Source organism: Lutjanus erythropterus, chromosome 11 (genome assembly GCF_056507025.1).
Source record: "Lutjanus erythropterus isolate fLutEry1 chromosome 11, fLutEry1.hap2, whole genome shotgun sequence".
Classification (NCBI taxonomy): domain Eukaryota; kingdom Metazoa; phylum Chordata; class Actinopteri; order Lutjaniformes; family Lutjanidae; genus Lutjanus; species Lutjanus erythropterus.
Window position 1 is genome coordinate 11,710,426 of NC_139327.1, and position 14,930 is coordinate 11,725,355.

Here is a 14,930-nt window from a genome sequence, read left to right on the forward strand (position 1 = left end):
AATATGTAACCAACGAGTTTGCCATTATGGATAGTTGCGGCACAGGGATTTAGCAGATTAGCTTTTGTCAGTGTTATGTAAATTAAATGTTTTGGGCTTTGTTTAGAAAAAGGCCAATTCATCTTTGCTAACAATATGCTGAAGTCATGTCACTGTATACTTTCAGACACATTTAGAAATAAAAAAAATATATATCATGCAATAATTTGGCAGACCCCCTACAGTAACTCTGAGGACCCCTTAGGGGTCGTGGACCCCTTGTTGAAGATCGGACCCCCAAATGAAGACACATGATCTGTTATTACATTCTGATTAAATTAGTAACCCAAAAGTTTATTGTTGCACTAATTAATACAATTTATATACTAAACCTTTAAGAAACTGCTATAAATAGAGACAGACCAGATATTTGTAACATTTTCTTCATAAATAGACTATAAACATTTTTTGGACGCTATCATAAAGTTGAAATTTAAATAAGTAACACATTTATTTTAACCTAAGGCCTGACATTTTCTTAAACCTACCCAAGATGTTTTTGTGCCTTTATTTTGAAAGTCTACACAGACATTGCATTTTTATTATTTCTAAATGACCACAGAGCCCTGACCGGTGTTGAACAGATAATAGAGGGGTACCTACAGTGTAGAGTCATTGACCGAGCTGCTGTATTTAAAAAGCTGGGAGTGAGAACATGTTGTCTATAAACATTATTTGGATGGTTCTTGTAAAGTTGCAACTGATGTTTATAAAACTTTACAGTTGTTTAATAAATGGTTTATAAAGCATGTATAAATATTGTTTGAATCTTATTAAAAATAACTATAATTTACCATTTATTAATCACGGTTATTATAAGCGTTACCAAACCTCTCTTTTTCACTGGGCCGCAGAGGAGGACACAGTGTATTCATATTCCTGAGCAGCTCCCAGTTTTCTCTGGGAGTTGATTTCCTCTCTATCTGAAATGGGTTTGTGTGCCCAGACCTAAAATTCAAACAGGGCCAGAGAGAGCATATTTAGAGAAGTCTCTTTGTGTCCTCGCAGCAGATCCAGGACGGCTTTGAGAACTAGGACAGCCTAAAAAAGGCCTGGAACTCCATGAGTTTTCATTTTCCTGGCAGGTCACCATCAGGCTCTAAGTATGAGAGGGATAAATTGGTCAGCATGGGGTCTCTGACCCCTAAATGCAGGGGTTAATGGATACCATCCTTTTCCATCTCAATCAACCGAGGCCTGCAGCCCTTGTGGTGTGTGTGTGTTCTTTTACAGGAGGCTAATCTTTGCCCGAGGCTGTGTTGAATGCTGGGTCAAACTGTGGGTTCACAGAATTAGGAGACGAGCGATAATCAGTTAAAGTAATCAGTGTCTATACAGCTACGAGTCACAGCCACCAAAGCGGCTAACTGTCTGTATCTTTAGCTCATAATGCTGGCTTCAGGAAAAAAAATATTCCTCTAAGAGAACAAAATGAGGAGGGAACAGGCATAATCGAATTGTTTTCATAGAACCCAGAAGGAGAAAGCTAATAAAAGCACAGCGAGCAATGAATGGGAATGCATGCAGCCATGGCTGGATTCGATTACACGCAGAAATCATGAGAACATGTGAACACTTACAGCACTGTTTTGCCTTTACTTTTTATGGGCACAGTGGCGAGTGATGAAAACGCTGGTTCTGGTTCAACCATAGGACTGTTGGTTTGAGTTACAAAAATAACTCTTTTGTCTGGTAGCAACTGCTCTTCTGTAGGGATGGACCAATAAGTTTTTTTCAGGGCTGATGATTAAGAATACTGACTATTAGTAATCAAGGACACTATTAATAGATATTTGGAAACAATATATATTTGCATTAAAAGTAAAGATCTCACTGTCAAAATTTAGAACAACATTTTTCTGCTACTTTATGCTGGAGGCAAATATTGTACTTTTTACTTAATATGCAACATTTATTTGATAAATTTACTTTGCAGATTAAGATTATTGATAAAAAAATCAATTATCATGAACAACTGTCTTAATATAGATTAAGTAGTCTGATTCAGGGATTTTCATTTTATGATGATGATTATTAATAATATCATCATAAATATCATCATAATTATCATCATCACTAATATTATTATTATCATATATGTAACATGTCAAAATCTTATTAAGCATTCACATCTTTCTAAATGTCTGCCCGTCAAAACATCATTCATCATGTCAGAAGCTGTCCTGGACCGGTCTGCACATGCCACAAAGCTGCTCTGCTGCTGCAGTTTAGCTAGGCAGCAGCTAGCTTGTGCTAACTCACAAAAATAGACACGTTTTTAGACCTGGCAAGTGGTCAAAATGGACATGAGTTTGAAAAGGGAAAGACCTGGCGAGCAGACCAACAGCCCAGGTGACAAAAGCTCAGCTGCAAAAAATCCAAAGAACTCCTGGTCAGGTAAAACCGGCATGATGCAGCATACATAACATATGGATTTACTGTTGCACATTAGTATTTCCGAAAGTATTGTCAGTGTCAAAGTCACCTAACAAAGTGGGCGCTCAAGACATAAGCTAAAGCTATTTGTGGGGCCTTGGTATGGAAGGATTTGGGCCTAATTAACAGTCAGATGGTGGCCTGGTAGCTCAGTTGATAGATTGTCCACCCCATGCATCAAGTTGCAGGAGCTGTTGAACACATATAGGTGGAACAATGCACAGTGTCACTTGTTGGCACTCGCGGAAATAAACCAAGAGTAAAGTGAATATGTTTTGCACCTCTCTACTAGGTCATATTTTCCACTCCTTCTTTTCCCTAAGAGTTTTTGGGAGATGCTTGACTCCCAGCTCCCTCCTCTGTGACCCAGTTTGACTACTTTGCCCTGGGCTGGATTTAAAGCCCTTTCCCACTGGGGGAAGATTGTTGTGACACAAATAACACAGCTCCAATAAAATATTCCAGTACATATAGTTTATGTGATTTTTCAACCAAACAAGAACAAAAAGAGGCTGTTGATGATTAATTTCTACTCAACAATCTGAACCACTGAATAATGACTGTTATTTCCAGTCATTACACATATCAATTCTGATAATAATTACCATGTGGATCAAGAGAAAGCACACAGTGTACACACACACACACACACGCACACACACACACACACACATTATTATGCAAAAGAACAGAACACTGATTCAAAATGAACACATGGCTCACAGTGGAAGTCAACACAATGAGAAATGAGTTAAGCAGAGACAGTGAAGGAGACATCAACAATGCAACTGAAACCACAACTTCAAACTTCTAACACACACACACACACAGGCTGAGTTACACAACAACGCTGCACAGCATCTACCAAAAAAAAAGGCAAATTTGATCCCATCATTAAGCTACATCTGGAGGAAATGGTGTAATTTCAGTCATTTGTGGTATTGGAGGGATTATAGAGGCAGAAGAAACAGCATTTCGAACACAATGTCTCCCGTCAACTCTGTGATCTCTGGGTTGTTTTCAAAACATCCGGTTATGAGAAAAATGAGAAATTCTGAGCAGCGCTGGACAGGTCTCGTAATCAGGACTCCCCAGGGATCTTACAAAAACACAATGAACATCCAACTATTTCTGAAAGGGGTAAAAACAACATACTGCTGAGACTAACTATGGCATAACCTTTAACCTTAAGTGCAATTAGAGGTCAGGTATTTCAACACAAACTGTATGAAATTTGTTAAAATATGTTGTATGTAATATGTCAAAACATAAACTGACATTAAAATAATCCACCATTAGTTTAAGCCACATGCAAGGTCTAAGTAATAATGCAATATAAGGCAACTGAATAATCTGTTAACTATCTTCTTATTAGAAAAGATAGGACTAAAAGTGTATAACCATTTTATACATGATCAAACCACTGAAACTGACACCTGTTATTAGGGCTGGACAATTTATCGCTATTATACTGATATTTTGATATGACGCAAGATATGGTCTTGAGTGTTGTCTTTTCCTGGTTTTAAAGACTGCATTACAGTAAAGTGATGCCATTTTCTGAACTGACCAGACTGTCCTCTTATTTGCCATCATCCACTTAGTCATCATATCCCCATCACTGATGAGTATTTATCAAAAATACCCACAATATTGTTGCAATACCAACATAATGAGGTATTGAGGTAAGTTGTCAAAAACATCCAGATATTTAATTTTGGTCAAATTGCCATATCGTACCTGTGGTTTTGTGTTTTGTTACATTACTATAGACTATATTTACTAAGTGTTATCAATGCAGAATTCTTGTGGTACTACCACCTTATAAGGAACATAATGAGCAAAACATATTATGATCATAATTCATGGACAACAACTTTCTTACTTATTGTCAATAAGAAGTAATTTGGAGGTTAGTTACTTAATGGCCTAGTAGCTGTAGAGTACAGCCAGACTAATAAGCAACTGATTAATGGTGAATATGTGTTACCAGGTGGATTAATTTGACCAAATGGCATCAATAAACTCTTTACTTCACACTAAAAGTTCGACTGATGAAGAACAGCTGTCATGGTGAATACAAGGTTTAGTGAAGTTTCTCATTTCAGAATCTTGGGTGCAGCCAGTATACTCCCACATATAAACATTAAACTACCCACACACACACACACACACACACACATATATAAAACAGTCACCCGCACACCACTTTCCTGACCTAAAGACACAGGTGTTTGGTGGCAGCAGTGGTGCACTGTGGGCGCAGCTGGCACGAGACTCTTTAGTACAGAGAGTTGTGAACACAGCTGAACAGAAAAACGAGGGAACATAGAGCTGTGTTGTGTAAACTGAACTTAAGCGTACATTAGCATTACTTTGGACATGGTGGGGTTGACCTTAGATACAGATGTTGTCCGGCATGATCATGATCATGTCCAGTAATTAACTGACTGTGGGATTTCTCTCGGCGTCTTCCTGAACTGTACAGACACCAGGGATCCTTTACTGTGCTTACTGAACAACACACCTCAAAGCTCTTAGTCTAAACGTCTACAAAAGACCTATCGCAGCCATTCCCAAACTTAAGAATGCCACAGCCCATCTTCAGATGGTGGGCTGCAGTTCACACTTTGGGAACCACTGAGCTACTGCGTAGCACTGGAAATGAGCAGATTTATTAGACGGTCATCAGTGGTTGATGTCTTTTCTGGACAGGTTGGTAAAGGTGAAGGCTGCCATAAACCTTCCTGTATAATGAGAAGGATTGTGAGTGGTCCAAAGTGATTGAACTGATCAAGAAAGTTCCACCCTTTCCCAGATTGAACTCCTGCTTGACTGTGACTGGACTTAACTTGTCTTAACTTGTGACTTTGTTTTTTCACAGCTTTGTTATGTCACAACTCATCATGATTTCTTTCTATCTTGTTTTATTTTTCACATTGATCCATTTTTATTATGTTATTTTGCATAACCTCTGTTACTGTTTTCAAGTATGCTATTATTGGTTTGTCTATGTAATGTGTAATGTTAACAGCTTTTTTAAAATAAAAGTTCTGGCAAATTCTGGACCTCTATCTAGTATGGTCTATTGTTCTCACTTTTTGGATTTATGGAATTGAGCCTAAAGCTTTAATTGCACACATTACACCGTAAAAAGGAAAACGGTAATTTCAATAGATTTTTGACTCAAATCCTTGACTTTTGAAAAAGTTTGACTAAGACCATGTGGAGATAATTTACTTCTCTTCTTTAAATAAATTTGAATGTTCGAGTTTCATAAAGTCCCCCATTGTTAAGTAAACTCATTGAAGTGACAGTGAATAATGGTTAATAACTTAATATTTTCAATTGCAACCATTTAATATTTAAGGATCAAATAATGCTAAAAAAAAAAAAGGTTAACAGCTCACTGTGAACAATTTTGTGAATTTCTTTTGTGAAATACAACTTTGGGGGTAGCATAGATTCAAGTTTATCTAAAGAAGAAGAGGTATTATTTTCAACAAAAGATTAAAAGGTCAGCAGGAATTTGTTTCGTTTGTATCAAAACTTAAGAGTCTGAGTGTGATTAAAAACTCCAAAATTTAGTGAAGCCAGTTATCTTTGAAAATATAAGTTTTCTCATCTTTTTTTTATGAGACAGTGTATGGGATGATAATCAAACTTATGGTCTTTGCTCTGCCTGCCTCTGTCTTGTCTTTCTGTGCCAAGAAGCACACATCAGTCACATCTTTTGCTGGATGCAGAGAAGAAGAGTGTTTGTTTTCTTTACCTGGCCCAAATGGGGAGAGTGAGCTATCCCAGAACTTCAAGAGGGAAAAAGTGTGAGAAAAGCTTTTAACTAGTGTAAACTCTGCACAAACACCCCAAGGGATGATTTTCAGAGCTGGGTAAACAACATTTGCAGTGTGTGCATCCACTCTCCACAACAAGCCTAATAATTACATTTTGTTTCTGAGCCCCATTTAGAATGACATTTTATTTAATTTGATCAAATTATTACAGCAGCTACAAAGCTTCTTTGTCCATTAAACAGAGTATGTAACATTAATTCATTTGATGGATAAATGCTTCTGTAAGGGCCATTATCATCATCATCATCATCACCACCAGAGTGACCCTTCACAACAACACATCATCTAACCCGCACTACCTCCATGGCTTGCATGCCCCACCCTGACTCTGTACGCTTCACTGGACACACTTACATCAAACTGTAGCAGGGAAACTACCCAACTTCCCCCTCCACACACAAACACACACACAAACACACAGCCTCTCTCTCTCCACTTTTTTAAACCCCTCAGCTCTCTGCACTCCACTGAGGATCAAACAGGCTTTCAGAGGAGAGAGCTTTCCAATCCATTACCCGGGAAATTCTGGCCGGCCAGCTTTCACGTTCTAAGGGCTGTCATGGTAACTGAGGAAATCACATTTCTTCATCTCTGTCTCGTCTCCAGATATTTGATATTTGAACTGGTGATTGTGCAACAGGGCACAAAGTGTACCGAGGCACCAGCTGTCCACTACAGACACGGTCCTGCCAACATCACACACACACACACACACAGAGCTGTATCTGCACACATTGTTATACAAAGGGATATTTGTGTACGGTAGGAAATATGAGAGACAACTGGTATTATGCTTGCTACCAGTTCACTTTCAAAAATGTCCTCATCTGCTGTGCACAATCTAAAACGTTCTTTCTCTCTCATTTTTATGTGCCTTGACTGTTTCTGTGTAATTTTTGATGTCTGCTAAATAAAAACAACCACAAAAATTCCACTGTGGCTTCCACTTCTCCTCTGAGACTCTCTCGTTCTCTTTCTCCTGTCCTCTATCCTCCATCCATCCATCTGGTCTTCTCTGTGCAATGGAAACTAACTGCACGTGCAGACCATGGCGATGGACTGGATCATGTGTTTTGCTGGCAGGCTATGCACAGCAGCTATGTGTGAGAGGATGCTGAGCCAGAGCGTGTGCACAAAAATAAAAAACTGCTGTTTCTGGCCGACTTACTGGCTGACTCCTTGAATCCTTTGGCAGAGTGGACGATCACATGCAGAAAGCCGTACAGGCCAGGAGTCTCCTCATCTGGAAAACAAGCACACACAGCAATTAGTCCAGTTCCAAGTGTAAATATGGTGACGTACTGTGTTTAAAAGTCATTCAGAGTGGAGGTTTGTGTACATAAAACAATACAAAGATAAACAGACATTGAAAATTATGACTTGTAAGACACTCCTGCTTCTTGTCTGTGCCTCCACATCAACATGGTGCATATAGAGGACTGATTCACTGACAGAAACAGAAAGAAATCACCTACTGAGCACTACTGTATCTGTTTATGTGACTTCTGTCACATTTCTGCTGCAGATCTCATACACCCTTAAAATGCGCACACTTCGGAAATTCTTAACATGTTTATTTAATCACTTCAAGACCTTAGACCTCGTGCACAATCAGATTTCTTAAGCTGCACATATGAGTTATTAACTGGTAATCTGACTCTCTCCATGTTTCAAGAAATACTTGTTTGACTTAATATCCCGTCATCACTTTAGGATTTTTATTGGAATATTTCAGCACAGTAATTTCTACATTTCCGTTGCTTTTGGAAAAATGTCTCATTCCAACCACTGCCTCAGGCTGTTTATGCAGGTCGCTGTATCCTGCATCCTGTATTGCAACCGACAGCGTAACATCTCCAATCATAGGCTATAATATTTTCTTGTCTGATGTCTCCATGACTTTCACACCCTCTTGAAGGTTCTCACATTAGCCAAGGACCGTTTTGCTTTAGAAACCTTTTTTTTTGTGTCTATCATCTTCATATCAAACATTTCCTCTTTGTTTCTGTGACAGTGTCACTCAGACATGTCACCGGCAGCTGTACTATTAAATTAATATTTGTTCATTCTTTTCTAATTGTTTTGGGTCCTCTGATGACACTGCCGACCCTGATTTTTGTCTGCTGATTTCAGAAAGCAGGAGCCGAAGCTCTGAAGACTGCAAGTCGTTTTCGTTTCGGTAACATTTTTGTGAATGAAAACTGGCCACAAATGGAGCAGAACAGGCAGCCTTATATGGCTACATGGCCTTAATCTCACACATCTCATTCATCAGGCCAGAACAGGCAAGTTTGTGCAGATAAGACACTTGTGTGAATCCAACTTGAACTTTCCCCAGGGACTAAGAACTAAGGATCTAAATTAGGTTTGGTGGACATTATTCTGTCCCCAAAAAAGTTCCTGCCAAGTGGGTAGCACTTTCAAAAAGTGCAGAAACTTTGGGGACGGGCTTGCAGTGCTGCCCATCTCTGTTCCGTACTCACAGCATTTTATTTCAGTCACCATTTTGAAATTTGCAGATGAAAAACATTTTTTTGTTCATTGTGCTTTGACAAATCAACATGGTGTTACAAAGGAATGCATATGACAGATGAACCAATGATGAAGTCCAGGCCCATGTTGTTCTGTACTCACACCCAAAAATGACTTGTAAAAACAGCTGCAGGCTTTTTATATGTCAGCAGATTAAATTGGCTAATCTTTGCGGGTCTTTACACCACAGTGGAAAAAGACAACAACTGAAGGACTGAAGGAACCTTTTAGCTCCTTGAAAAGGAGTTGCTGGGACTAACATTTCTGGGTACTTTGGATGGAAACACAGCTTAGGAGAGATTTAGGATGAAAATATGAACATATTCTTGCATGCAGCCCATTAGCTAGACACCACCTTAACTTTCACTTTTAAATTCATCAACCATTTAGACGTCTTTAAAACAGCTAATCAACATAAAATTTTTCAGGCATGTGTGCTCCTCCCTCATACACTGGGTGGTCCAAACTGTGGATAAACTTCATTATTAACCCACCCATTCTAACACCCAGATACCAATTTATTTCTGAGAAGAGACACAATAAACTTCAGATGATATGAGCCAAGACTACAGTACCACGTAGCAGAAAATATCTGAGGAAAAGAACTTATTTGAGTTCCAAAGTGAAGATTAACTGTTGTTACAACCTTTAGTCAGATCAGTATCAGACCTCACATCAACAAGCACAGTCTTCTGCCATAACAACAGAACTGGCGGCTGAGTGGAGGTCTGTGGGTGGAGGTTTGTTGGGTGGCCTGATATACCCCCTGTCCCGCCGACAGACACTTGAAGGGGGATACACTCTTGCTTTGGTTGAGGCCTGTGAAGCCAGGCTGTTTCCTGGTAAATAAACTCCAATGGAGGGCTGTGGGGGCGTTTGGAGCTCCACTGTAGGCAGCTGAGAGGTTAAACGTGAGTGTGTGTTGTATATAAGCGACACAGGGAGAGGGTTCAAAGGTTCAGCTTCAAGGTGGCCTGTGTGCTGCTTTTAGAGCAAAATTGAGGTCTGTTTCTTTCAATTATAATCTAATTTCGACAATAAACTGTGGAAATCCATTAACTAATATGTGGTAATTGATACCAATATCTGATCAAAAGGATTCAAATGGAAGTGTGAGTATTTAAGGGTCTCAGCAATGTCATCCATGCTCTTATTTATGATGAGAAACATTCCTTCACCAGCTGGTCTCCATTTAAACCCCTGCTTCCTGCATCACATGTCACCGACGTGTGTGTGCGTTGGTGTGTGTGTTAATGACGTGGAGTGTGAGCTCTGTTTTAACACACAGGGATATCACCTCCCAGGGAAAAAAAGGACAATATCAACAAACCAAAGCAAAGTGACCAACTTTTTACATAGCAGAAAGGTGAGGAAATAACAAGGAAATAAAAACCTCCCGGAGTCCGCCAAAGATGTTAACCACACTTCTTGAATAAAGAGCAGCAGTGTGAAGACATTTTTAAACTTACAGAAGCATCTGTGGTTTTCACAGCTTAAGACTGAAAATGCTCTGAACAGATAACAACAATTTTCAAGAGACACCGACATGTTCTGGATAACACCCTAAAAAGTGCAGCAGAATAAGTTCCTATCATGCCTTTCAAGTGAAATATCAATATCAGGGATTTGTTGCTTAAATCTGACCTTGCTCCTCCAAATGCCTCCTCAAAGACTCTTTTATCTGCCATACAGGATGGGAACTATAAATTCATGCATGTTGAGCATTTCAACATTCACGAAGAGGGCAAACTGTTAAAACAAAAGGTGTTATTTCATGTTCTACAGCACATTTCTTTCTTTTTGTAGAGGTGAATCGTCCAATTACATCTTAAAGATAAATGTTTTTCTAATAGCTAATCCTCTAATGTATAATAGATCAAGCAATTCGTTTTTTGTAGAAACATTTGTAATAGTCTGTGTATTTATTATTTGCCTTCTGATTGCTTAGTGTGTAGATTTCTTCCTTGATGTGTGTAGTCAGTCACAGCTGATAGAGATCAGCTGAGCGAATGATTGGTTGATTGAGCGCGGCCTTAATAAAGCCTCATTCACTCTGCCTACATAATTGTGAATTTGAGAGAGTCTGAGTCTTAAATTATTTTTCATCCACAGACTGCGCCTATTTTCTGCGTATCCCTGTGTCCCTTCACTTACCCTACTGAGGGAACAGGGGGTGTAGGAGAACCTGCTATGGCCACAGAACTCATGAGAATTGTTAAAGGCTGTATCTAGAGCCAGTGTTTGCTTTGTCCATTCTGGACTATTGTAAAAACATTGTGGTTCAACACAGTCGACTCCACGGAAGAAGACCTGCACCCTCTGTAGATATAAAGGGCTTCTTCTAAGGTAAGAAAAACACAATTCTTGTTTTCAGGTGATTTATACACTAATGAATACATACTTATGAATATTACATAACGTTTCTGCCATATTCTGCCAATTAAACCCCATAAATCTTACACACTGGACCATTGAACTTCTAATCTGAAACATACACGTGCAAATAATTGTAAACTGACATGAAAACTAGCTGTCCGGTAAGAGGAAGTGACGTGTGTAATGCTTGGAGCTTGTTTCAAATTGTATAGTAACAGCTGATTAATGCTTTCTGCATCCACAAGTATGCAAGGGTCCGCTGTGGTCCATGTGATGTAAATTTCGTCATAACTGGGTGAACAGCAAGGCACTGTGTGGACATTGGTGCATCTGCTCATCAGTCTCATCTGCAGACCCCGGCAACTGTGTGGAGAATCTCCTCCAAACAGACTCCAGAAATAAGTATAAACAGAACTACAAGGTGTCTGTAGGGTCTGTAACTGTCCTTGAACATTCAGGACTATAATAGGGGTCTTAGTTGCATCTAGCAGTGAGGTTGCATATTTCATCCAACTAAATACCCCTTGCCCTACCCTACCCTTTCAAGTGTTTAGGAGAACCTATGGTAGCTGCATTAAGGTCCCCTCTACAGCCAGTGTTTGGTTTGTCTGTTCTGGGCTACTGTAGAAACATGGCAGTTCAACACAGCTGGAGGCCTGCACCCTCCGTAGATAGAAAGAACTCGTTCTAAGGTAACCAAACCTCCACAATCCTTATTTCCAGGTGATTCTACACTAATCAAAACATACTTAGGATTATTATATTCCATTTCCACCAACAGGCCCTGCATCGGCACAAAAGAAAAAAAGGCATTTACTGTACATGCCATAAAAAAGCCACAGTACTATTCTTCACAGCTGGCAACTGACATATGACAAGGTTCAGAGCAGAGTGCACTCCAGCAGTGACTTCTTATTTTGCTTGATGTTCATCAGAATGCAAAATTATAATAAAAAGCAAGAATTTCTAGCATCACCACTTTAAAGGTATTGGATGTCAAAATAATAGATGAGTTGCACAAAGACACCATTGTAGAAGAACATGGATCTTTTTTCTGTAGGATGCCAGAAAGATTAAGGCAGTGTGCCTTTCGGCATCTTGAACCCTCTCTGTCAGCTCTGTGGTTGTGCATGTGTGTTGTGTGTGCATGTGAATGCAGAGACCCTCGTGCCATTTGAGGGGGGGAGATCAGAGTAGGTCGGCCAGATGGCTTTAATGTCACCACCAGCCTCTGAAAGCGGTGCAGCATGGAGATCTGGAGCAAAAACAAACATATAGGAGCAGGGAGCTCAGCACAGGCCACCGCCGGCACACTGCATGGCATTGACTGCTACAAGCTAGATGAGAAACATATTGTAACCTAGATTCTCTCCTGCAAGGCCCCCTCTCTCATTATGTGGCTTTTCTTGTGCTGAGAGTGTAACAGGCGCTTTTGTGTCTGAATTTAAACTCAAAGCAGAGAGGAGGGGAAAGAGAAATTTGTGTTTGTGACTGTGGAAAAAAAAAGGAGAGATCAAGAGAGACACAATGCATCCAAACATAAGAAGACAAGAATAAAGAAGATACTGTATCTGAGCGTTTCTTACCATCTTTGTTACTGGTCACAGGAATGTTGTGGACGGTTCGGAGTTTGAAACAGGAGCTGGTCAGGACTTGGAGCTCCACAGAACTTAAAACACACGCCTGTAGATCTGAAAAACACACAAACACACAGGCACAAACTTTCACTTGTCTGCGGTGCACTGTGTAAATAAGTGGTTTTGAACCACTTCAAGATGAGGAGCACAAGAAACGGTGAATAGAACCATTGTATTCAAGGCGGGTGTTACCTTTCTTCTGGAGCTTCTGGATGCTTTCCCTCCATTCTGACCTCTCGTAATCAGAGGAGAGGAGGAACAGGTAGCTCTGGACACACACAGAAAAAAAAACACTGTTAAAAACATCAAGGACATCACCTCTACAATATTATTGAAAGAGCTTAAGGAAAACACAAGCAGTGTGGATTTTATATATGAAGTAGAAAGTGGAAATGTACCTAAAAACCTGTGATGTGAAATTATCTCATGCTGTCAAAAGATACAAAGATTTACTCTAAACTTAAAATCTAATCCATCACAAAATACTATTTAGAAAGCAAAAAGTCTCCATCTAGTGGTGAGATGAGAGCATTGCAGCTACATGATTGCAGAGTGACAGGAGGGGACGGGCAGGTCACCTTTCCATGTTTGTTGTGGATGCGGAAGGGGATGGTGGGCGAGTGCAGGAGCAGCCATGACTCCTGTTCGTTCATCTTCTTCCTCAGACGCTCCACGCGACTCTGACCCTTCGGTGCTTTCTACACGCACACATGCACACACACACACACACACACACACACACACACACACACACACACACACACACACAAACAAGAAGACAGATGAAGAGAATTTCTTAATGCCAAATTAATCAACAGGGTGACAGACAAACATTTTTCAAGTAAAATGCTGGTTTTTTTTCAATTTTAAAGAGGTAGTCTCATTGAGTTTGGGATCTCTTTTTCGAGAAAGACCCATGTACAAAGAAACTAAACATCTGCAGTTTAAGCACAGACAGATTCACAGATAATACACAAATACAACTTTTTCCATGTTCAAATGAAATAAGAGAATGTAACTTCATATTTTTAGCTTATTCCGTTTGTAAGAAGCATAGTGTTTGAACCCCCTTTTGGAAAGATCATTGTGAAAGAGAGATACAGCTAATGTTAACATGTCATGTGACCTGACATTAGCAACATGAGCAGAGGTAACTCAGTAGTTTTTGTAGCAGAGCCTTATAAATAAACAACATACAATGCTGCTCCCTACTGCTGGTTAAGGAGACTATCCCACCGTCTCGTATAAGATTCAATATTGAGTAAGAAATGCATCACCTGCGATGAAGCGCAGCACACTGATATACAGAGTTAAGAGGCTTTGAGGTGGAGGGAGAAGCATCCATACTTACAATATAACTATAATCAAGCAGAGACAGTTGTAGATCGTCTTTGGACTAGAAGAAGAGAAATGTGGTTTGTTTCTCTATGAAATCCAAATTTTACCCTTTAGTTTGCTTGATAGGTGTTTCATATGGGCCTTAAAAGTGAGTCTGTTATCCAGCTCTAACATTCAACAGTTTCACTTTCAAAATCTTGAAGGCTTTAGATATAGGCAGCAGGCTAGATACTTTTAGGTGACCTAGAGAAGAGCATACACTTATTTTTGCCAGGATCTAAAACAAGCCTATGTTTGATGAGAGAGATCTGCAATGTGTCAAAAGCATCTTCTAGATTTGCAGTGGCCAGATTAAGAGATGAGCTAGTGGCATATGTAAGGGATAATGTACAGTGCAGGTCATTATTGCAAACTAAACAGCAAATTAACAGGACTTGAATCATCTTGAAGGGGTTTTCCTATAATGACCTGCTCACTGTACATTATCCCACCTATTTACACAGCTACTTTTTTTAAAGAAATCAATGATTCGACACAAAGTATCAATTTAAAAAGGACTGTATTGAATTAATGTTTTTATTGCTTTGTCAGAGTCTATAATCAGAACTGTGCCCATAGTCACAGTCTGTCCTCCATGGCAGCGGTCTGTTATACACAGTAACAATATGGTAGACAATAATAATAAACCTTTGAATGCTGTAACTGACCAATCAGAAAC

At 39.5% G+C, this 14,930-nt stretch overlaps 1 protein-coding gene across 4 annotated transcripts in view; it reads right to left on the reverse strand.

Annotated features, from left to right (window-relative positions):
• Window positions 1-14,930, reverse strand: part of abr (ABR activator of RhoGEF and GTPase) — a 186,086-nt gene that overhangs the window by 55,607 nt on the left and 115,549 nt on the right. For all 4 annotated transcript variants that reach the window (XM_084730804.1, XM_084730805.1, XM_084730808.1 and 1 more), the window contains exons 11-14: window positions 13,453-13,572; window positions 13,067-13,142; window positions 12,824-12,928; window positions 7,498-7,572 (exon numbers count right to left, since the gene is read on the reverse strand). In XM_084730804.1, coding sequence (XP_084586930.1) covers window positions 7,498-7,572; window positions 12,824-12,928; window positions 13,067-13,142; window positions 13,453-13,572 — 376 coding nt within the window. The remainder of the gene's footprint in view (window positions 1-7,497; window positions 7,573-12,823; window positions 12,929-13,066; window positions 13,143-13,452; window positions 13,573-14,930) is intronic.